At 41.7% G+C, this 24,432-nt stretch overlaps 1 protein-coding gene across 1 annotated transcript; it reads right to left on the bottom strand.

Moving 5' to 3' along the window:
- Positions 1-875: 875 nt before the first annotated feature.
- Positions 876-22,760, bottom strand: ZNF793 (zinc finger protein 793). The gene is made up of 7 exons (XM_032325684.1): positions 22,302-22,760; positions 21,001-21,051; positions 18,217-18,326; positions 13,500-13,545; positions 6,315-6,441; positions 5,283-5,378; positions 876-3,122 (listed from the first exon to the last, which is right to left on the bottom strand). Exons 4-7 carry the CDS (start codon positions 13,512-13,514, stop codon positions 2,170-2,172), a joined length of 1,191 nt encoding a protein of 396 aa, XP_032181575.1. The 5' UTR covers positions 13,515-13,545; positions 18,217-18,326; positions 21,001-21,051; positions 22,302-22,760; the 3' UTR covers positions 876-2,169.
- Positions 22,761-24,432: the final 1,672 nt, after the last annotated feature.

The raw sequence follows: 24,432 nt of genomic DNA, 5'->3' as shown, positions 1-24,432 counted from the left end.
CAGAGAGGAACTTTTAATTTCTATACTGTCTTCTATACTGTCTTCTCAGAAAATTATCTTTTAACTCAAAACAATTACTAGTCTCATTTATTGATATAAAATATCAGCAAAAAGTTTTACATTTTTTTTGTTTATACCAATTATTTATTTTCCATTGTCTTCTAAGACAATATTTAGTAAAAATAGACAGCAGTGAACACCCTTATCTCTAATACTATTAAATTCTTAATCTTCAAAAAATGGTTTTAACATAATATATGCTATAGAGTTTTGGTAAAGATACTCTTAAGTGGTTATTACATACTACAATTTAACTTGTATTAGATTGGAAATATTTGCAAAATCCAATTAAATATCTTCCAGCATCTATTGATGGCATCTTCTCTTTCATACTATTGATTTTATTGATGTATTTCCTATTACTGCATTGACTCTGCATTCTTGGAGCAATTCTTCCTTGGTCATTATAATACATTGTTCTTAGGTATACTGCTGAATTCCATTTGCTATTATTTTAATTATAATTTTTTATTTCTAAGCTCATGGGTAAGACTGGTTTGGGGTTTTCTTTTTTCCACTGCTTTGATTTGGTTTTGGAGTTAAAACTTACTCTGACTTCATAAAGTAAATTGGGGATCATAGTCTGAGGGCTGAGATATTTCAAGTAACACTGTTATTACTCTTTAAAAGTTAGATGAGGGGCACCTCAGTGGCTCAGTCAGTTAATCATTGACTCTTGATCTCAGCTCAGGTCTCAAACTCAGAGTCATGAATTCAAGTCCCCTCTTGGGCTCCATGTCTTGGGCTCCATGTTAGGCATGGAGCTTACAAAAAAAGTTAGATGAAACTAATTATGAAATCATCTGGGCCTGGAGCATTTTTCAATCTTAGATCTTTAATCACTTTTCCAAACTCTTCAAAGGTAATTGTTCTATCAAGTTTTTTACTGCAATTTTTCTAACTTACATTTTGCAAGAAAAACATTTATTTCCTCTTTTAAAAGCATGTTGATCTAAAAAAAAATAAAAAATTAAAACATGTTGATCTAAATTGGTTAAGAAGTATCTTTTATCATTCTTATAATCACATCTTTATCTGGGATTATACTTTTTTTTCCCAAGTTTTTATTTAAATTCCAGTTAGTTAACATACAGTGTAATATCAGTTTCAGGTGTAGAATTTAGTGATTCATCTCATAAACACAATATCCACGTGATTGCTTCCTTTCTCATTCTGGATCAGGCATTCTTATACGGAGTCAAACCTTGAAAAGTGTGGCCATTTGTTTTATTTGGATGACACAGCAGCTCAGGGAAGTAGACTTTTTTCAAAGACTGGAATGATGAAATGACTTGGGCTTTAGTGCCTAGGACATTCATAGGGAAACTGAGAGGGAAGAGAAGTGGATGTTGCTGAATTAATTTGCAAAAAGAAAAAAAAAACAGAAAAAAAATCTCCTCCTTTGGTCTCTGCATGAAGCATTTCTGAATTATAAGACTCATATAAACAGTGTCTTTCCTACTAATTTTCTGCAAGGTATGTTAAGCAAGACTAAGAAAATAGAAGAGGTGCACAATATACCATGGCCATACTAGTTTTTGTCAAACAATGGCTGGATTGAGTAATCAAGTTTATAATGTTTTGTTCATCCAATGTTGGTTATGAAACTATTCCTAAGCTTTGCCTTTTTAACATTAACAAATGTTATTATAATTTTTTATATTGTTAAGACGCTAAAAGACAGGGATGATATTTAGAGTGCAAAAGTTGGTGAACAGCATTCTACATACTGTATGACACACATACACTTGATATTCACAATTTACATTAAATGCACATTTACATTTCCAAAATATAAGTAATGCTTATTATGTGGCTAACTGTGGAATATACCATAATATACCAATTCTCTTTACATATATTCTGTATGCTGTTGTCATTCCATTACATACTTTTAAACTTTCATAAGCCAGAGTGACCATGTTTATGTTTTACAAAGTATTTTCTATAATCTTTGTATAAAATTTTCTACAATTAGAACAAGACTTCCCTTATGGTAAAATATTTTGTCCAGATTCATTAAATCCATGAGATTTCTCCTAAAAATGAATGCCTGCACATATAATGAAATAGGACACCTTGCTTAAGGCTTTCTCACAGTAACAGGTTTTAATTCCTATAGGCATTCTTTCTGGCATGAATTTTCTGATGTCTACTGAGGTTTGGCTTCTGATAAAAAGCTTTGCCACATTCACTGCATCCATAGGGTTTTTCTCCTGTATGAGTTCTCCAGTGTTTATTGAGGCATGATTTTTGACTGAAGGATTTCCCACATTCTCTGCAACGGTATGGTCTTTCTCCTGTGTGTATTTTTCGATGTACATTGAGGTATGACTTCTCGCCAAATGACTTCCCACATTCACTGCACACAAAGGGTCTCTCTCCAGTATGTGTTCTTTGATGTTCTCTGCGGTGTGACTTCTGAGTGAAGGCTTTCCCACAGAAAAAACATTCAAAGGGTCTTACCCCAGTGTGAATTCGCTGATGTTTAATGAGGGTTGACTTATGTGAAAAGGCTTTCCCACAGTCAGTGCATCCATATGGCTTCTCCCCAGTGTGACTTCTCTGATGCCTAATGAACTCAGACTTGTAGCAGAAGGCTTTCCCACACTCGCTACAGACATGGGGTTTCTCTGCAGGTGGAACCCTCTTACGTTTGTATGCAAGAGAATTGGTTTCTGCTGGTTTATACATAAGTGCTGGGTTGTGGCTGAAAGCTTTCTCACAATGACTGCATTCCCAGAGTTTTTCTCCATTAGGTCTTCTATCATGGTTTGTATGTTGTAACAATTTCCCACAACCACAGCACTCATCTTGCTTTTTTGAATAGTTTCTCTTAAAACCAATCAAATCTAAATTATGGTTTGCACTCTTTCCACAGGGATCCCAGTTACTGGGATTTTGAATTAAAGGAGAAAGATTAGTGCTCAGAGGTGGTATTTTCCCAAACTTATTGTTTTCATGGCTTCTTTCCTTGGGCAATGTTTTCTTGCTGATGAATGCACCTTGGTTCAAAATCATGTCTTGTGTTTTCCTCTGGACATTAACTTGACAAATGTTTTCTGGAGAAAATACAGCAAACCTTTCTTTATTTTATTATTATGATCTAGAATAAAATTACTTGGGAAATACCCTAAGAATTTAAACAATGCATGGTATATGAACAGAAAGCATGAACCATAACTAAATGCAGGGAAGGGTGTTGTACAAGTAGAGAAGAATCACAACAGTAGCACAAATGAAATGGAATATGTCATAGAGTACATAAAGAAGTAATTTTGCAGATGGGATATTGTAGAGCAGTAGTTGGCAAACATGTTCTTAAAGGGCCAGAGAGTAAATTTTAGGCTTTGTGGGCCATATGGTCTCAGTCAAAATTACTCAACTCTCCCATTGTACTTGGGAAACGCAGACAGTATATAAATGTAAAGGCACAGCTGTGTTCCAATAAAACTTTATTCACAAAATCAGGTGGCCAAACTATAGGCTGTAGTTTGTCAGTCCTGTTACTGAGGTGTCATCTAGCACCTTGCTCTTCAACGTGTGACTCTTAAAAGAGGGAAAAGAAAGGCAGCTGATGGCCAGGTTACTATGGTTTCAGGAAGGTTAATGAGCATAGTTTAATGAAGTAAAATGCATTCTAAAGGGCACCAGAATGTGATGGTTAAGAGTACTGGTTCTGAGGGTGCCTGGGTGGCTCAGTTGTTTAAGTGATTGCCTTTGGCTCAGGTCATGATCCTTGGGTCCTGGGATTGAGTCCTGCATCGGGCTCCCTGCTTGGTAGGGAGCCTGTTTCTCCCTCTCCCTCTGCTGCTCTGCCTGCTTCTGTTCTCTCTCTGTCAAATAAATAAATAAAATCTTTAAAAAAAAAAGATTAAAAAAAAAAAAGAGAGAGTACTGGTTCTAAAAGCTGATCATGTGGGCTTAAATCTGTTTCAGTCCCTTACTTTGCTATATGTTCTTTTTTTTTTTTAAGATTTTATTTATTTACTTGAGAGAGAGAGAGAGAGAGAGAATGAGAGGAAAGAGGTCAACGGGAGAAGCAGACTCCCTGCCGAGCAGGGAGCCCGTTGTGGGACTTGATCCCGGGACTCCAGGATCATGACCTGAGCCGAAGGCAGTTGCTTAGCCAACTGAGCCACCCAGACACCCTCCTCTATGTTCTTAGATAAGTTTCCTAACTTTTCTGTGATTGTTTTATTTGTAACTGGGGTAATAAAGGCTGGATATCTCATAGGTGTTGGAAGGGTTGAATGAAATGATATATGTAAAGGGCTGAGAACAAATCTAGCACAGAGTGAGCACACAATTAGTGCTGGCCGATAATTCTAGTGCTATTGCTGCTACTTCTACAGCCAAGGTGGATGAACAGCAGATGGCAGTGATTTCAGAGACATCATCTTGGGGAGAAGCATGAAAATGACTTGAATATTTTGGGGGATCATGTAATATTTAATTCAATTATGTGACTATAACACCAAGTGTAAGTAGCATAAACAGACGTGGGAACAGACAGCACTAACTATTCTTGCTAAGCCCATGACTCTTGTGGAGAAGTACAAGTTCAGAGGCATCCTTAAGAGTAGGTTACCAACACTTGGGGTACCGTGGGTATTGTTGGGATATTTTACATAAGCTGATGGGAGAGGGGCAGTTATTCTGAAGGTTAAATGAAAGTGGTTTAGATGGGCCAAGCTCAGTCATATGCTTTACCGCCTCACAGTCCTTGGTTACCTGAAATTTAATACTTCCTCCTCTTGGACTTAAGGAAACTAAAGGACGAAGGGATAATTTAAGGGATTAAGGAAAGGATGGGAAGTGAGAGTGTGAGTATGGAGGGCAGGTCTGGGGCATTTTACCTGGAAACTGGGAGAACAGGAATTAGGAAGGGACCAGCAGGAGTGGGAGAATGACAGAAGCTTACTTCAAGAATGTCTGAATGTGAAAGAGAAGGTGAACTGAAAACCTTCAGAGAGACCGAGGATTCTAGAGAAAGGGCAATGGAGCAAGAACACAGGGAGAGGGGAGATGAGGAGGAGCAGGAATGCCTGGGTCAAGGAGGTGGGGTGCATGGAGGAGGACGGGTCATCAAGAAGGCTCAAGTTCTCAGAGGATGTCTCCAGCTGCTTGCAAAGCTCTAAGCCTTTTGAGAGCTGGACTCTGCACAGAATCCCAAAGGTGCCAGCCTCCCGTAGTCCCTCTTTTGCTGGACTGATACTTACCCTGACAGTGGCAGCCTGAGCATGCTGCCTCACAAATCCACGGCGCTTCTTCCTGCTCCAGCTTCAGGATCACATATGGTTTCGTGCCTTCATAACCTGTTCCAGGGAAATGATCCAGGCCTTGGGCTGAGCTCCTTGGTCTTCAGGGCCACTCAGGCAGCATTAAAGGCTGCACAATAGACATTGTACTTGGGAGAAGACTGTATACACACCTTGTCCAGAACCCAAAAGGAATTAGTAACCCAGGACCACTGAACCTCAAGGCAAACTCACTGAGGCAGCACAGTGTACGAATGCAGACTGTGGGGGTGCCTGGGTGGCCCAGTCATTGGGCATCTGCCTTTGGCTCTGGTTGTGGTCCCAGGGTCCTGGGATTGAGCCCTGTTTTGGGCTCCCTGCTAGGCGGGGGGCCTGCTTCTCCCTCTCCCACTCCCCCTGCTTCTGTTCCCTTTCTCCCTGTCTCTCTGTGCCAAATAAATAAAATCTTAAAAAAAAAAAAAAAAAAAAGGAATGCAGACTGTGCAGCAGATTGCTGGGGTTCAAATCCTACTCTGGCTCTGTATGTCCCACGTGTGGTGACACGGGCAAGTTACTTCACTCATCTGCCTCTGTGTCCAAATGTGTAAAATTGTGGTACTATCAGTACCTACCTCATAAGGCTCTTAGGAGAATTAAGTAAGTTGATATTTTAAAAGTGGCTGAAGAGGGGCGCCTGGGTGGCTCAGTGGTTAAAGCCTCTGCCTTCGGCTCCAGTCATGATCCCAGGGTCCTGGGATCAAGCCCCGCATCAGGCTCTCTGCTCGGCAGGGAGCCTGCTTTCTCCTCTCTCTCTGCCTGCTTCTCTGCCTACTTGTGATCTCTGTCTGTCAAATAAATAAAATCTTTAAAAAAAAAGTGGCTGAAGAAGTGTCTGGTACATAGGAACTTTTTGGTACTTCTGAGGCTCTAGGTACCTCAGTTCCTTTTAGCAACTGCAGAAGGGAAGGTGGTCGTTCAGGCATCATCTAGATTGTGTGATGGAGCTGTCCTTACCCACGGAGACAAGGTTGCTGTAGGTCTCCAGCATCACATCCCGGTACAGTGCCCTCTGAGCAGGATTCAGCCTGTGCCACTCCTCTTGAGTGAAGCCCACTACCACGTCTTTAAAGGACACAGGTCTCTGCTGAGGATGAAATGACACTGAGCCATGTGGGAAACGCAGCCAGGGATAGATGGTATCGAGTTTCTATGTTCCTAGGTCAGAGCTTACCATGATCATTTATCTACCCAACATGGCTTTTACCTTCCTGCCTTTGGGCTATATATGGTAGGGAAAGTAACAATCACATTGGAACCCACTGTCAACCTATATTAACTGAAGACAACTTGCTGTGTGTCACCCAGTGCTGGCTGCTGGAGACACAGTCATGGATGGTTCCTGACCTCAAGGAGCTCACAACCTGGCGGAAAGCATTATGTAAAGCCACCCAGGTGAAAGTATACGGTGGCAGGACATCTAGGTTCTAATACGTGGAAAAGTGTGAATGGCCCATTAAATGTTTCAAGGTCTAGCCAGGCTTCAGAGCTAGGGGACTTGTGGAGCTGAGTCTTCTCTACAGAAAGATGGAGAAACTATAGTCCTTGCAGAGGGAGCAGCATGAACACAGGCATGTGGACAGAACAGTGACTTTAAGGGCTGTGAGGCTCTCAGTAACAGGAACAGTATATAGGGGTCTGTGAGTGAGGAGATGATGGGCTTTAAGACAATGGAAAATCTACCAAGGGATAGGTATGTGTAGATAGCACATTCTATTAGGCATGTGGTAAGTTTCTTGCATCCCATGTCTCCCATGTCAAGTGGTACTGTGGTAACTCTAAGCAGACTGGGGATATATTGTATCCCCAGAGGAACCACTAAATCAGAGTGCAAAGAGGTGTATTGCAGTAAATGAATTCCAAAAATTGTTCGTTTAATCCACACAAACACACATGTAAGAGAAGAGAAGAAAGAGAGGAACAAAAGTGCATGGGACAGGGGTGCCTGGGTGGCTCAGTGGGTTAAGCCGCTGCCTTCGGCTCAGGTCATGATCTCAGGGTCCTGGGATCGAGTCCCGCATCGGGCTCTCTGCTCAGCAGGGAGCCTGCTTCCCTCTCTCTCTCTCTCTGCCTGCCTCTCTGCCTGCCTCTCTGTCTACTGTGATCTCTCTCTGTCAAATAAATAAATAAAATCTTTAAAAAAAAAAATGTGCATGGGACAAACAGAAAACCAAATACTAAAATGATAGATACAAACCCAACCATGCCAATAATTATACTTCTAGTCAATGATAGTAAATTATAATATAAAATTAATATATGACTGAAACACTCCAAAAGGCAGAGATTGTTAGGCTGGATTGAAAAAGCAATGCTTGGGGGCGCCTGGGTGGCTCAGTGGGTTAAGCCGCTGCCTTCGGCTCAGGTCATGATCCCAGGGTCCTGGGATCGAGCCCCGCATCGGGCTCTCTGCTCAGCCGCGAGCCTGCTTCCTCCTCTCTCTCTGCCTGCCTCTCTGCCTGCTTGTGATCTCTCTCTGTCAAATAAATAAATAAAATCTTTAAAAAAAAAAAAAAAAGAAAGAAAGAAAGAAAAAGCAATGCTGGGGCACCTGGGTGGCTCAGTGGGTTAAGCCTCTGCCTTCGGCTCGGGTCATGATCTCGGGGTCCTGGGATCGAGTCCCACATCGGGCTCCCTGCTCCGCGGGAAGCCTGCTTCCTCCTCTCTCTCTCTCTGCTTGCCTCTCTGCCCACTTGTGATCTCTCTCTGTCAAATAAATAAAAAATTAAAAAAAAAAAAAAAGAAAAAGCAATGCTGCCTGTAAGAGATACAAAACTCAGATAATTTGCAAGTGAATGGATACAAAGAGAAATGTGGTGGGTGACCTAGGGGGAAGGGAAAGCAAAGACTGTAATAACGCAGGTACAAGATGGCGTTCACAAGTGGCCAGTAACAGTGAGACAGAGAAAGGCCATTGTAAAGAGCAGAACCTGCATCTTAACTGGTTGTGGGGGGTGAAAGAGGGGCCAGGGTAACACCCAAGTATCTCAAAGCCACCTGGGTGATGGTGAATCAGACGGGAGAAAAACAGTAGAAACTAGAAAGAAAGAGGATGTGTTGTTAGACATGTCTGGGGACACTTAGCAGGCAGCAGGGTGAACATATGAGTCTTGTAATAGCAGCAAAATGGGAAGGGAGCTAAAGCTCTGGAAGCCAGCAGCAGAGAAGTGGTAGCTAAAGTTGTCAGTGTGGGATCTCTCTGCAAGGAGACAGGATGAGCAAAGTGCCCAGGCCAGAGCCCCAAGGGACACTAAGAGAGTTCAGCTGCAGACCCAAGAGAAGGACCCACAGGTACTAAAAACGTAAGAGGGCACCTGTGATATGGTGATATATTAAAAAATATCTATTTGGTCTTTCTTCATGGTTCCTGGAATAGAGCTTCTTAAACCCTTTTGTTATTCCTAACAAGCCCCAGTTAACAATATAGGAGTTTATGCTAATAACATGGAGGAAAGGGGCTGGTTGCCAGAGGAACTAACCATATGATTAGAGGGTTGGAACTTTCAGCCCCCCTCTCTATCCTGCCCAACCTATGGGTCGGGATAGGGGTGGACGGATGCTACCAGAGATTGAGCTAATTACCAATCAATGATTTAATCAATGATGCCTACGTAATGGAGATAGCATGAAAATCCTGAAGAGCTTTCAGGTTGGTGAACACATCTGGGAAGATATACACCCCAAATTCCAGACAGAAGCTCATGTCTCCCAGATCCCCAGATCTGTGAGTCATTATAGCAAATTATCAAAACTGAAGAGGGGGTCATGGGAACCCCTGATTTACAGCTAGTTGGTCAGAAGTTCAGGTGACAACCTAAGATTTGTAATTAGCATCTGAAGGGGGGGCAGTCTTATGAGACTTGTAGAGTCTATGCTAACTCCAAGTTGAACTAAGTTGTAGTTCAACCCCAGTTGGGTGTCCACAGAGAATTAGAAGAATTGTTTGGTGTAGGAAAAAAACTCCCCTATTCCTGTGAGTAGAGGAAAGAGTACCTATGATATATCTTCAAGTGACTATAAAAAACTGAACCTTGCCCTAAGAGAGGTCTGATCTTTGTCCTCAACTCCTGGGAGTTAATCTCTAAGCCCCTGCAATGTTCTGCTTGATAAGACCATCTTTGGTTACTTGGGGGTCTTGAGCCACATGGGATAGTCTAACAATGTGATTTCTGGTGGGAGCTTTGGGTCACACACCTCGGCTCAACCTCAGGAGGAAGCCGTACGTACATCTCTTTAAAAATTGTGGGGTCCTACAGTGGCACCAAGCAGATGAACCTGAAGGCAGGACCTGGTACCTGAGACCCTAGACCCATATAAAGGCCATGTACATAGGAGGTACCGACCTGATATCCTCTCTGATGTCAGAATAATATACCATGGTTGTGGGAGAGCAGCAATCAGCCTTTACCACAGGGCATAGAGTTTGGCTCAGCTGACAGTCTGGGTTGGTATTTCCCAAACAGAGCTAACTGGAGTGGGATGGGCTGGACTGGGATGGAGTGGGATAGAACAGAATAAAATAGAAAAGATGTAATTTGACACCCCAAAAGGCATGTCATTTTTCATCAAACACAGGGATGAAGAACAAAGATGGAAGAAACGTTAAGGTTATAAAATTACTATCATGTAGTGACTGACTGTGAGAAGGAGAAGGCAGAGAGAAGTCAAGGAATAAATTTCATGGTCCTGGCTTGTCCGGTGGGGGATGGTACCATCTCCCGAGATGGGAAACTGGGGCACAAAGAGGTTCAGAGAGTTGTGCAAGGTCATATAGACGGTAAGGTCTGGGATTCAAATTCAGCAGTCTCGTTCCAAGTCTGTGCTCTCACCCAGTATAGGCTCTTGCCTTCTGCACAGAAGGGGCTTTGCAAAAGGTACAGTCTAATTTAGCAGAACAGTCAAAAAGCATCTTCTGATTTCAGCTTCAGCAAAGTCCCCTGGGCTCCTGGCCAGAAAAGCTTTAGTAAAGTGGGGCAAGAGGATGCTGGACTCAAGAAAGAATAAGAAACAGGATATGGAAACATCAAGAGCAGGAAGTCACTATAGGAGATGGAGGAGGAGAGAAAAGAAAGAACTCTGTGGTTTGGAAGTGGTGATGGTTTCTAGGGTTGGAGACATTGTAGGGACCAGGGAAAAGATCTGGAAAAGCAGAGAGGAGGGGTCTCCAGAAAGAGATGTCTCTTCCTGGAGGGAGGCCTCCAAAGAGGTGGAAATGTAGGAACTCAGAGGCTGAGGGGGAGTCAAGACACAGGGTGCTTCACCATCTTAAGATGATGAGGAAGGTAGGGGGAGCTGGGAACTCTTCACACCAAGATTTGGTGGGGAGTAAGATATTTACTGTTTGCTGCGTAAAGACAGTTAAGGAAATGACAGTAATTTAAGTAACGGACAGCTCATCTGTTCATCAGTCTAGATTAAGGACACAAATACTCTGGACCATAATCAGGGCTTCCATAAACATGAAGGAACCTTCCTGCCCACTCCCTTTGAAAATAAATAATATTTGCAGTTTTGCTTTCCTCTAACTGAACTTCAGCATTTTATTCTATTACATATGTGGCTGCAAAGCACAGAGGAGTTAAAACTTCCCGCAACTCTGATACAGATAGAGAACACTAACGCAACATTGGGAAGCTAAGTCATGATGCTCTTGATCACCTGGAAATCCAGGAGTTCTGTGGGACTAACTCCAAAGGAAGAGCTGAACCACTGTAGAAAACAGTCCAATGAAGAGCCATTATGATTCTGCATTTGTTATCTTTTTTATACTTTATGTCAGTGCTTCTCACAGTTACAAGAGCATAAGGATCACTGAGAACTTGCTAAACACAGATTCCCAGGCTCCACCCTCAATTAACCCAATTCAAGCAGGTCTGGGGTGGGGCCTGCCATTCTGTGTGTCTAATAAGCTCCTGGAGAAGCCCAAGTCCTGGAACCACATGGTTAGCAGCAGTGTTGCTCTACTCTACCTCAGCCATAAGAAGGCTCCTCAGGGAAATGTCTTTAGAAAACATCTTGAAAAGCTAGTTTTCGGGGCACCTGGGTAGCTCAGTGGGTTAAGCCTCTGCCTTCAGCTCAGGTGATGATCCCAGGGTCCTGGGATCGAGCCCTGTTATCGGGCTCTCTGCTCAGCACAGAGCCTCCTTCCCCACTCTCTCTCTGCCCACTGCTCTGCCTACTCTCTCTCTGTCAAATAAATAAATAAAAATTAAAAAAAAAAAAAGGAAAGAAAAGCTAGTTTTCTCTTAGAAATAACAGCATCAGACACATGAAAAAATGTTCATCATCACTAGCCATCAGGGAGATTCAAATTAAAACCACATTGAGATACCACCTTACACCAGTTAGAATGGCTGAAATTAGCAAGACAGGAAACAACATGTGTTGGAGAGGATGTGGAGAAAGGGGAACCCTCTTACACTGTTGGTGGGAAGGCAAGTTGGTGCAGCCACTTTGGAGAACAGTGTGGAGATTCTTAAAGAAATTAAAAATAGAGCTTCCCTGTGACCCTGCAATTGCACTACTGGGTATTTACCCCAAAGATACAGATGTAGTGAAAAGAACAGACATCTGTAGCAGCAGCAATGTTTATAGCAGCAATGGCCATGGTCACCAAACTGTGGAAAGAACCAAGATACCCTTCAACGGATGAATGGATAAGGAAGATGTGGTCCATATACACTATGGAGTATTATGCCTCCATCAGAAAGGATGAATACCCAACTTTTGTAGCAACATGGATGGGACTGGAAGAGATTATGCTGAGTGAAATAAGTCAAGCAGAGAGAGTCAATTATCATATGGTTTCACTTATTTGTGGAGCATAACAAATAACATGGAGGACATGGGGAGATGGAGAGGAGAAGGGAGTTGAGGGAAATTGGAAGGGGAGATGAACCATGAGAGACTATGGATTCTGAAAAACAATCTGAGGGTTTTGAAGGGCGGGGGGGTGGGAGACTGGGGGAGCCAGGTGGTGGATATTATGGAGGGCACATATGGCATGGAGCACTGGGTGTGGTGCATAAACAATGAATTGTTACGCTGAAAAGAAATAAAAAAAAAAAAAGAAAGAAAGAACAGCAAGCTTCTATCCTATGGCCAATGCAAATCATGGGCTGTCTGTGTTTGCCTTTTTGCCGGGCCACCAGGAAGACCACCATTAATGACTCTTCGTTGGACTGTTTTGTATATCTGTATTCTAACAAAGAATGTTACTTGCATCATTCCTTGTAATATCAAATTTGGAAATTACCTGAATGTCATAAAATGGGGGGCTACTTAAATAAATCATATTCCATGCATATGATGGAGCATTATGTACCTTGCTTTAAAAAAATGGTGTGGGGGTGCCTGGGTGGCTCAGTGGGTTAAAGCCTCTGCCTTCAGCTCAGGTCATAGTCCCAGGGTTCTGGGATCGAGCCCTGCATTGGGCTCTCTGCTCAGCGGGGAGCCTGCCTCCCCCTCTCTGCCTGCTTGTGATCTCTCTCTCTCTGTCAAATAAACAAATAAAATATTAAAAAATAAATAAATAAAATTTTAAAATGGTGTGGTCCCAAGTACTAATATGTACAATCTCTAAGATAGTTTAACTGGGGAAAAAAAAGGGATAGAGTAGTATGTATAATAAGGGTCTTGCTGTTGTATCTATGTGTAGACAGAAGTTGTGATGTTCAATCCAAATCCCCCGAAGGACTGAGGTGTTTCTCCCAGCTGTTAGGAGAAGACTGGCTACCACAGGCTTAAGCCCTTTTGCAAAGAGCCCTTGATCAAAGGGAGCTATCCACACAAACTTACGTCCCCTCCCTGGGGCAGCCTACAACCAGTGACTTGTTGATTTCGGAATATAAATGCTTCCTTCCCTCCATTCAGGACAACAGCAAGGGCCATCTCAGCTCCAAAGCATCTTGTAAGGCCAGCTGGTGCCTCTGTTTAAATCCCTCTGCCTAATCTTGCTTCCTTTGCTCCTTATAGGTATTCTAAGAGTCTCCCTAGTAAACCTCTTGGGTGCAAATCTTCTACTTCCAAGTCTGTTTTCTGAAAACCCAGCCAGTGGTAAAGTATAAATGCCTGAAATGCATATATTTTTTTCTAGAACAGTTTCCTAAGAAGGGAAACTTGGCTACTTTATGCCACACTTACCTGGTACTCAATCATTTTCTGCTGTTCTTGGAAAAAAATTTGAGTCCTGTGAAGATAGAGATTGGGGGGGAGGAGGATGGAAAAAGAGAGAACAGAGCTGTGAGGGACCAGGCCCATCTTGGAACTTGTGAAGTCCCTACATAAACCCAAGCTTGAAATCACTGTGGTAGAAGAAGAAGAAGAAAAAAAAAAAAAACAAAAACCGATGCCATTCAATGCAGAATGTGAATACATAAAACAGATCTCCCGTGAAGTAAAAGCTGCTACCAAGTAAGAAGTAAAAATTTATAAAAAACCAGAATCTTTATAACTTAAATAATTGGCCCCATGGGAGATGGAGCCAGATACATGCTCTGAGTGGGATCACCCCTGCAGAACAATACATTTTCTCTTAAAGGCAAAAAAGTTTTGCCTCTTATTTACTTTTAAAGTTGCACTTGTTCACCTATCAGTGTTTATGAAATCCTATATTTAGGATGCTTTTTCTATAATAATGTTATCATGAAAAAAAGTATATACTTAAAAAGGGCTTTTGTAACTTATTAGAGAGAACTAAAGGCAATATAAAATAACTGTATAACATTAGTAAAACTAATGGTTACTTATACTGTGGTATGAATTATTACTGAAAGGCTAACCCTCATTATTCATCCAGCGTATTATTGTTGTTGAAAAGTAATTTTCAACAGATGAGAACAAACAACTGTCATTTTTAATTAAGATGTTTAGTTAAAGAGGTAACTATGTGGCTTAATTATAAAAAAGAAAGGGTAAATCATAGATCACGAGTGTAAATATTTTATGACATACCCGGATGGTATGGTAAAATGGTAAAATCATGCTACATCTGAAGCAAAGAATGCAAGAAGCACCTCTGTAATTCTGAGTGCCAGAAAGCATTATTCTTCAGTGATGGGTCCTGGCAAGGGGGCAGAGGAAGCAGCCTCAAGGGCTCCAACCATGTGAGAAGGAGCAAATCTACCAAAGCTAAACATGAATACTTCATGGTCAAATCTACCAAAGCTAAACATGAATACTTCATGGTCCAGTAATTCCATATGAATGCATATGTTCACAAGCTTTTAGTCTATAAAAACTATGAATTTATAATGAAATTCAAAAATCACAATATTACCTTTTTTCCTCCTAAAATAACTGGTACTGTAATTAAATAGGACTACTAAAACATGCAGGTTCCCAATTTCCCAAACATCCATACATTAGGAAATGTGGAACTAAATTGGTACAAAAAAATTAATAAAGACTGCTTGGGTTTTTCACTCACAGAAGTGAGAAACCCTATAAAAGGTCCAAAAATACTGTGTCAATAATCGACAGCCTGGAATTAAAAATCCACATTCAGGAGTGACAAGAACTCTCATGCATGGTTGAGAGGATTATAACTTGGTTCAGCCATTTTGGGAAACTAACCATATCTACTAGAAGCTTCCATTTAGTTTAGTGATTAGCAGAAGACACCAGATTCAAGGGGAAAAAAATTCCTTCAAAATGAATACATTCTCCTAGCTTTGTTTTACAGAAGTCTTTTCTCACTAATCTATTGACAAATAATCTTTCGATAAAAGAAATGATTCTAAAGTGCCAGAAATATTCTCGGTCATGATCTGGGTGGTGGGTACATGAGGGTACACATGTGGAAACATTCATAACACTATAGTGCTAAATGAGTTAATGATTTACTTCACTCAGTGGACAATAAATACCCACTTTTTTTTTTTTTTAAGATCTTATTTATTTATTTGACAGACAGAGATCACAAGTAGGCAGAGAAGCAGGCAGAGGGAGAGGGGAAAGCAGGCTCCCTGCCGATCAGAGTGCCTGACGCTGGGCTCAATCCCAGGACCCAGAGACCACACCCGAGCCAAAGGCAGAGGCCCAACCCACTGAGCCACCCAGGCGCCCCTCCAATATCTCTTAATTGTATGAAAATGCTTTGAAATATTGTACAGGTCAGAAAGCATGACACATACAGTACAGTTAGTGTAAAACAGACATTTAGCTATCAGGACTGTGCAGTGAGCTTATTATGCCTTTTAGAAGATTTTTTTCTTTACAGAAGTATAATTTACATATAATAAATGAATCCAGTCGAATTGTATAGTTTGATGAGTTTTGACAAATATATTCATTCACCCACATAACTCCCACACAATCAGGATATGGAACACTTCCAGGAACATCCCGTTCACAAGATATAATAATGAATTTGTCTTAATGGTGTTAAGATTAACTACTTAGATTCCTGTCTCTTCTATAGATGAAATTAAAAAAGTGATTTCCTTGAATGTTAAAATACAGATACTTCTTTGCTTAACTAATACATTAATCAAGTTATACCAGTAAGTCATAAAAGTAGTTAAATAAAAATATGATCTACTGTTTGAATTTCACTTATCTGAAGGTCAGAAACAGACATCCCTAACCTATATGATAGCTCTGACTAGGCACTGCTTGGGAGGATTGGGGGGAAGGCTTTGGGGTGCTGGAAATGTTCTCTATTATGATATGGGTGGTGAGTATGTGACTGCGCACATATGGAACAATTCATTAAGCTACACACTGTTCTCTATGCATGTTACACCTTAAGTTAAAAAAAAATCCCCACAATCCCATTATTTAAAAACATGTAGAAAAGCTTTCGGTATGAAATACAATAAAATGTTATTAGTGCTATGACTTGGGTGGCAGAAAGTTTCATATTCTGATCTATAACTGAAACACACACACACACACACACACACACACGCATCATTATTCACATATCCCTGTTCTACTGCCTTTTTTCATCATGAGGGAAGCCACAGGAGGGCTTTAAAAGGGGGGAGGAGGCCCTCTGAAAGAACTGAACTCTCCACCAGGGATTGAGCTAGCAGGAAAGGCCTGGGGCCAAGCAGCCTAGGGCAGTTAATCCAGCTTTGGATAACTATTTGATTCTCTGAAAGAGTACACTCCCTCCCTCCTCTTTCTGGACTTAGCTACTTGCTTCAGCCTGGTCTCTCCATGGCTGCAAAGTGTGGCAGATGTGCTAGTGAATGTGTGTCCGTAGGCCTGTGTTCTGGCCTGGCTCCGGGACCACCTAGGTGTGTGGCCTGGGAAAGTCACTTCATTCCCCTTTAAATGAGGTGGCAGCATCAGTGGATGAGAAACTGCTGGTAAGAGCTGGAGGAAAAACCGAGTATCTATATAGTATCGAAATCTCCTGCCCCCAGATAATTATTCATTATAAAATGAAAAACTGTAATTCTGCCCTAGAGAAACCTGGCAGATAGCACTGGTAAGTGATAGTTAACACACAGTGATGGGACAGGAGTCACGTGCCCTGGATATGATGAACTGTGACAGGCACTGCATCCCTTCTGTGATATTTTGCCCAAAATACATACTTGAATCTAATCATGAGGAAACATCAGACAAAATCATGTGAGTGACAAAAATACAAAGTAACTGGTCTATACTCTTCAAAAATGTTGACTTCACAAAAGACAAAAAGACTGAGGAACTGATTCCCATTAAAGGAGACTAAACGGATATGTCAACTAAAGGTAGTCTGTGATCCTGAACTGGATTCTGGAATGAAAAAAGAAATGTTACGAAATGACACTATTGGTTCACATCTGAATATGGACTGTGGATCAGATAATGGTATTAAATCACTGTTAACTGCCTGACTTTGAAAATTGCATTATGGTTATATAGGAAAATGCTCTCATTCTTATGAAATGCACACTGAAATATTATGGGGGTAAAGGAGCATCATGTCTGTAACTTATTCTCAAATACTTGAGAAGAAAGGAGAAAAATAATATATATTTATAATATAACATTTACATATACAGAGACAGTATGAGAGTGTATGCGTTTATCTGGGTGAATGTACATGAAAGATAGAAAAGCTGACAGTAATATCCCTGCAACTTCTCCAAATAAAGTTTAATTTTAAAAAATCTATAGCTAGGGGCACCTGGGTGGCTCAGATGGTTAAGCATCTGCCTTTGGCTCAGGTCATGATGCCGGGGGTCTAGGGATTGAGCCCGGCTTCCGGCTTCCTGCTCAGTGGGGAGCCGGCTTCTCCCTCTCCTCCTGCTCCCCTGCTTATGCTCTCTCACTCTCTCTGTCAAATAAGTAAATAAAATCTTTAAAAATAAATAAATAATCTATAGCTCTAGTAGGTCTGCTGCCACTATCACTCTGAGAATCCAGGGACTTTTCTGTCCCTTAGTCAGGATGGAGTAAACTCCCCATATGCCTTGAGGCCAGGTGAGGTGGCAGAAATGACAAGGGAGCAACTTAGAAAGTGCCAGTAAGTGTAAGAGAGTGGGCTGGCTACATCACATGCTATAAGATGCAGAAGGTACTGGGTTGGACCGATATCTCCTTCGCTTGAGAAAGCATGCCTATCACATTTGGCTTTCCTTGCTTCTGCCTTCGCTCTGTTTCTCTGAAACTTGGGACCAACCCTTCCCTTACCATGGAGGATCCCTGGAAGGAGTGACACCAAGTTGAGTCTTGCTCAGCTTCTGGCCCAGGGATGACGCTATTTCCAGTTACTTAGGAGTCTTTGCTCTGGCAAGAGGTTTTGGAACCTAGTTTTGTCCTTCAGAAGAGATTCTTGTCCCAAGTTCCCCCTCTCCAAATCCAGAGGATCTTCAACTGGCCTACTAGTTCCTCACAGCTCCATCTCTCAACAGTAACTCACCTTCAGCCTCAGCCCCATGCACGGCCTTCTGGAGACTTGACCAAGGTCCTGTGAAGCCCTGCTATCAGCGAGGTGGTGGGACCCACAGGTATACAGGGTACTCAGGTAACCTGAAGATAAACAGACCCCATGGTAAAAGTCATCCAACAGTCCCTCCCCAAATATTCTCTGAGGCCCAAGAGGAAGAAGCCTGCAGAGGACTGTGTAGGAGATACAGCTAAATGATGGCTTGCTTTGGGTTTGGGGCAGGAGGATCTTCTGGAAGGACTGTGAGTCTCAGAACCACTCAGAGAGAAGTCTGAACCAAGCAATTCTGCTAACCAACTGAGGGGAATCTAAGCCAAACAATTTACCTCCCTGGGGGTGTTTTCTTATCTGTGAAAACAGGAATGATAAATGATAAACACAATTTTAAAAAGCCCATTTCTGGAGACTTTCTGTAAGTTATCTCTTTTAATACATATTCAGGTAAGGTTGAAAGGGGCTGAATTATGAATTAACACCTGCTTTCCCAGATAAGTCAGGATGGATGTGAGGGACAGAGGCTTCTCTGCCCCTGAGTGAATCTACCAGATGTTCTAGGTTCCCTAAGAAAGATTCCTTTCAGAATATCCTACATTTGCTGAATCATTGTGTCTTAGCCCCAGTGCAGGGAATCCCTACAAAGACTCTTTCAAGATGCCTAATTTAGGTCTCTGCAGCCAAAAGTCAGTCTCTAAAAAGCTAATAAGAGATTTTGACCATGGGGCTCTGAGACTCCCCTCTGAATATCTACAGAGAAGAGCCATCCTCAACTCATTAACAACCTTAAGAGGACGACCCTTATTCGAAGTCCACTCCAAACCCAGAGTCCATTTCACTGTGCATGTTTTTGGCTTCTAGAAGGACTAGCAGAAAATAGGCAATCTCAAATAGCCCAGCCAGGGCTATAGGTCAGAATTTTGTTCTGGTGTTTGATTTTAGAGTCTCGGACAAAACTTCCCCATGGTGTGAATGTTTTGCCCCCAGATTATTTCTGTGATTCCACTCAAATCAAGTTCAAAAATGGACAAAATTACTCCATTATATTAGACCCAGAGGTGGCAGTGGATACTGATAAAGAAGGCTTCAGGGTGCTAGAGATGATGTATATCTTGATCTTGGTTGTATTTATGTGGTTTTTCACAATGTCAAAATTCACTGAGCTGTACCCTTAAGATAAGCATACTTGACTGTATGTATACCTCAATTTAAAAAAGGAATAATAATCTGGAAAAATGTACAAGTAAAATGAAATAATCTGGATTCAAACTTAAAAAACGTTCATGCATAGACTCATACTGCCTCCCTCTTCCTATCCCCCCGGGTCCCAGGTATGAATGTTCCATCTAGTTAGAGTTCAAAAACAGGCAAAATTAAACAGGAAGAATGGTTCCCCCTGGCAGGGTAGTGACAGAGAACACATATCATGGAGGCTTTCAGGATGCTACAATGTTATTTTTTCTGATCTGAGTACATTACTCAAGGGAGTTCCTTTTGTGACAATTCACTGAGCTGCATATTTAAGTATATCTCTGCATATATCTTATATCTCAGTAACAGGTTCATATTAAAAATTTAAAAAAGAAAACTTATTTGTTCCCAAACCTGGCACTGAACACACCATAGGTGATGAAGGAAAATAGCCACAAGAAAAAGAAAATACCTTCAACCCCTCACTCCTTGTCCAAGCTAATGACTTCTGCCCCAGAGCAACTACCTATCTTTGATTCTGTGCAACTGAAAACAGAGGCTATCTGCTCTAAAAACTAAAGCTTGATGTGTATGGCTTCTGAAAGATATTTACCTGCCTTACCTTTCAGCTTCCTTTGTTTCAGAAGATGTTATAGTTATTGTGCTTTGCCTGAGAACTACATAAGGATCAGATACAATACTTTAAAACAAGAAAATGCTGTTTTGGCATTTCACCCCAAAGGTCAAAATCTTATCTCCATTGTATTTGTAGTCTTGTCTCAGCCCATCTTAATTATCAGTAGTTTGACATTAATTTCCGTGAAGAGCAGTTTCTAAAAGTAGCTTTAAGTTTTGTTTTTGTAGTTTTATCTTCATTAAATTATTCTACCAGGATATTACAAAGAACAGATTCAAGGAGGTCAAAAGTGTCATGCCTAAAAAAATATAGACCAAGGCAAAAGGATTCTTAGAACACAGTTTTGGGGCACCTGAGTGGCTCAGTGGGTTAAGCCTCTGCCTTCAGCTCGGGTCATGATCTCAGGGTCCTGGGATCAAGCCCCACATCAGGCTCTCTGCTTAGCAGAGAGCCTGTTTCCCACCCCCACCCCTGCCTACTTGTGATATTTCTCTCTCTGTCAAAATAAATAAATAAATAAAAATTTAAAAAACTCATTAAAAAAAAAGAACAGTTTCTTTTCCTTACATAATTTATTTGTTTTTTCCCCAGCCTTATTGAGGTATGTGACATATAATATTGCATAAGCTTAAGGTGTACAATACCATGATTTGATATACATATATTTCAAAAAAATTACCACAATAGGGTTAGTTAACATTTCCATCACCTCACATAATTACTTTCTGCATATGTGTGGAGAGAACATTATTTTTAAGTTAAGCCTAGATAAAATTATTTTCCAAACACCCTCGAAGTTTGTTCCTTTGACCATATCTTTTACAATATCAGTTTAGATACTTACTCAGTAAATTCTTTGTTTTCTAACCACAGGCAAAGTCACATCCATCCTAGCTGCCATGTGGTCAGACTAGATTTCCAGAAACCAGACTCACCCTTGGGATATTGTCACAGATGGATACGTCATTACCGTTGCCAGAAAGGGCCTTAAAGGAAACATTGAAAGAAATATGCACTAAATCCTTGGCAAAAGCAATAGAAGCCACATTTTTAATAACGGTACTTCAAGTAAGTTTAACATTTGGTCTTTTCAAAGCACTTTCATTAATGTGGGGAACAATAAAAGGGAAAGAAGGTTTCAAAGAGGTTTTTGTGTGTGTGTGTGTGTGGTTTTTTTTTTTTTTAGATTTTTAAATTTATTTATTTGACAGACAGAGATTCCGAGTAGCCAGAGAGGCAGGCAGAGAGAGAGGAGGAAGCAGGCTCCCTGCCGAACAGAGAGCCTGAAGCGGGGCTCGTTTCTAGCACCCTGGGATCATGATCTGAGCCGAAGGCAGAGGCTTTAACCCCCTGAGCCACCCAGGCGCCCCTCAAAGAGTTTTGATGTGGGCTTTTGCAGAGTACTAGACTGAACTGAACTGAATGTTCATCAGCTGGAGGGTGTCACAGGGGAAAAGTGTGCTCCCATTATGCAGGGCTGCAGCCTCGAATCCTTAACTCTCCCATACCCAACCTCTAAATTTATTACACAAATCCCTAATCGCGAACCCACACTGCTCTCCAATGATATCCCAAAGAGTGAAAAACAAGTGCTGACCCCCACAGTCCCACCTCTCCCGGCAATTACTGACAGCCCCAATCACTGACACCCATTGATCCATGTGTTTTCCATTCCCCGATCTACGAAAGACCAATCTCTAAAACCTTCAGATTCCTCCTCCCATCCAAGATCTAAAGGATGTCTCAATCACTGATGGCCTAAAGCATTTCTCTAAACACTGGCCCCCATAAGCCCCTCCCATCACTTAACCTCAAAGTTTCCACAATCATCACTTTCAGGTACCCAAAAAGAACTTGGAACCTCCAATCACTGATCCTCTCAGTTTTCGAACACTGAGCTCTAATGCTGTTCAAACCAGTGCTTTTGAAGCACCCCACTTGGCACCAAACCCCTGAAGACCACTATAAACTGACCACCACTCACTCTTCGAATTAAGAAATCGAGAACCCTCATTTATTGATTCCCAAATACTCCCAATCCATCTTCAAAGACACTGCCACTGACTCCCACAAACCTCCACCAGCCACCACAGACCCCCACGTCCAATCACTTAACCCTTTCCGTACCCTCCTCTCTGACCCTTACGGGCACCCATGACTGACCCAGTCGGGCCACCGTAGTCCTCCTATCACTAACCTACAGAGATCTTTAATTTCGACTGTTTCTCACACTGACCTTTCCCATTTCTCCTGGATCCGCGTCCATAACCCGAAATTGATAGCTGGACCACGGTGCCTCACCGCAGTATAATCTCTTCCCATCGCAACTGGCCAGTGCGCAGACTCAGTCACGACTTTGAGGTTGTCGGGCGCCACCTGGCAACCTTCCAACGAACAGGATTCTGGGTTTCTGAATTTTAACGGGAGGTATGATGGCTGCACCCTCTTGACATCCTGTTGGGGGAGGCCATATTTAAATCTGTGCCGTACACCGGTGAATTAGTCCTTTGTTAGCCTAGAGGGTTAAGCTATTTCAGGGCTGAGAGAAGCAAGTGCTCCGGGATCCGTAAACACTGACGTCCCTGTTGCATTTAGCTTCTCAGAAGCCCAAACCTCCTGCAATCAATATGGAGGCGCCCTGACCTCCAAGAAGAGCTTTCTTTGTCTCCAGCAGCGCAGGCGCTGAAGTAAGATGGCCACGAACATTTATAAAATTTTTTGCTTGCAGTGGGCGGGGCCATCTCATAGGAGGAGCTCCCCAAAGCAAGGTGAAACTTTTTCTGGGGCGGCTTTAGGAGTTAGAGACCCCGAAGAGACGCTCTTCCCTTGGGGAGCCTGAGGGCTCCGGAAGAAGGGGTGAGGACTCCGGAGTGGGCGGAGCCATGGGAGACTGGTAGTACGAAGTTAATGACTTATTGAAAGAAAATGTTGAAAGCAGAGACTTTTTTTTAAAGCTTTCAACTATTTTTAATAATAATTAAGAGTTTTAGCACTCTATGTTGTTGCTGCTGATTTGAAAGATTCAACATGAAATTAAAAAAAAAAAAAATTTCTGTCCTGGGCGGCTGGGTGGCTCAGTGGGTTAAAGCCTCTGCCTTCAGCTCAGGTCATGATCCCAGCGTCTGAAGATCGAGCCCCGCATCGGGCTCTCTGCTCAACAGGAAGCCTGCTTCCCTTCCTCTCTCTGCCTGCCTCTCCGCCTACTTGTAATCTCTGTCAAATAAATAAATAAAATCTTTCAAAAAAAAAATCTTAAAGAAAAAAATTTCTGTCCTGTTTTAATTCTGAGCCAGGTAGGTGTACAGGGACTTTATCTTAAGTAGTGTTACAAAATAAAATTCAGCCGGGTAAATTTGAATATCTAGCTTGCATCCTATTAAGCAAGTCAAAAGGAATGCCTCCTCGGAGTTGTACAAAATGGAAGGTTTTTGTTTTGTTTTGTTTTGTTTTTGTTTTAAATGGAAGGTTTTTATAGGAAGAAGGGATGGGGAAATGGCAAGAAAGTTATTAGCAAAAAAAACCTGGAACCAGGCAGGGTTACCTTCCCTTAGGTGGAAGAGCAGGGATCTTAATTAGGTGGATAACTGACTCATACGCGTCACCAAGTTTTTTACTGAACACAAAGGGCTCCTGGTTTGGGGTGCATCAAGCCAAAAAATGAGCCCAAGTCTTTTGGTTTGAGCAAATGGTTGTTACTACTTGCAGCTAGTAAGGAGATAGAGTCCACAAATTTCTGTCTCTAATGCAAATTGCTGGACCAATTCATACTGCCAGATGGCAGCCTTTTGGTGGGTTTATTCTTGGAGTTAGGAAGTGATCACAGAAACTTATAAAACCTTTATAATCATTCAGGCATGACTGAACAGAGGTTTGCTTAACTGCAATTTCCCAGGAACATTTATGATTTTCTTTCAGAAAATCAGACATCTGCTCAGTTGAGTAACTTCTTTTCTTTCAGAAAATCAGACATCTGCTCAGCTGAGTAACTTTGGTGGGCTTCCAGGAACAGGAAAGTTCTCAAGAACTCCTGAAGCTGAAGAACAACCGTGCTAGAAGAAACAAGATAGTTCATTTGTTTTAATTTCTCACTGTGGTCCCTGATAACCTAATCCCTAACATAATCATATTTTGGGGGGAATGGAGAGGCCCCAAATAACAGTTTATCTCATTGATGCTAATCAGAAAATCCCCGATTGACTTGTTAAGACTTACATTTCTTTACTTTTTTAAAAAAGATGTATTTCTTAATTTAATTATCTGATAGAGTACAAACAGGGGGAGTAGCAGAGGGAGTAGGGGAGTAGGAGAGGGAGAAGCAGGCTCGCTGCTGAGTGGGGAGCCCAAAGAGCCCAAGTGAGGCTTGATCC

The sequence above is a fragment of the Mustela erminea genome, chromosome 19 (genome assembly GCF_009829155.1).
Source record: "Mustela erminea isolate mMusErm1 chromosome 19, mMusErm1.Pri, whole genome shotgun sequence".
Taxonomy (NCBI): Eukaryota; Metazoa; Chordata; class Mammalia; order Carnivora; family Mustelidae; genus Mustela; species Mustela erminea.
This window is presented reverse-complemented; position numbering and strand designations above follow the sequence as displayed.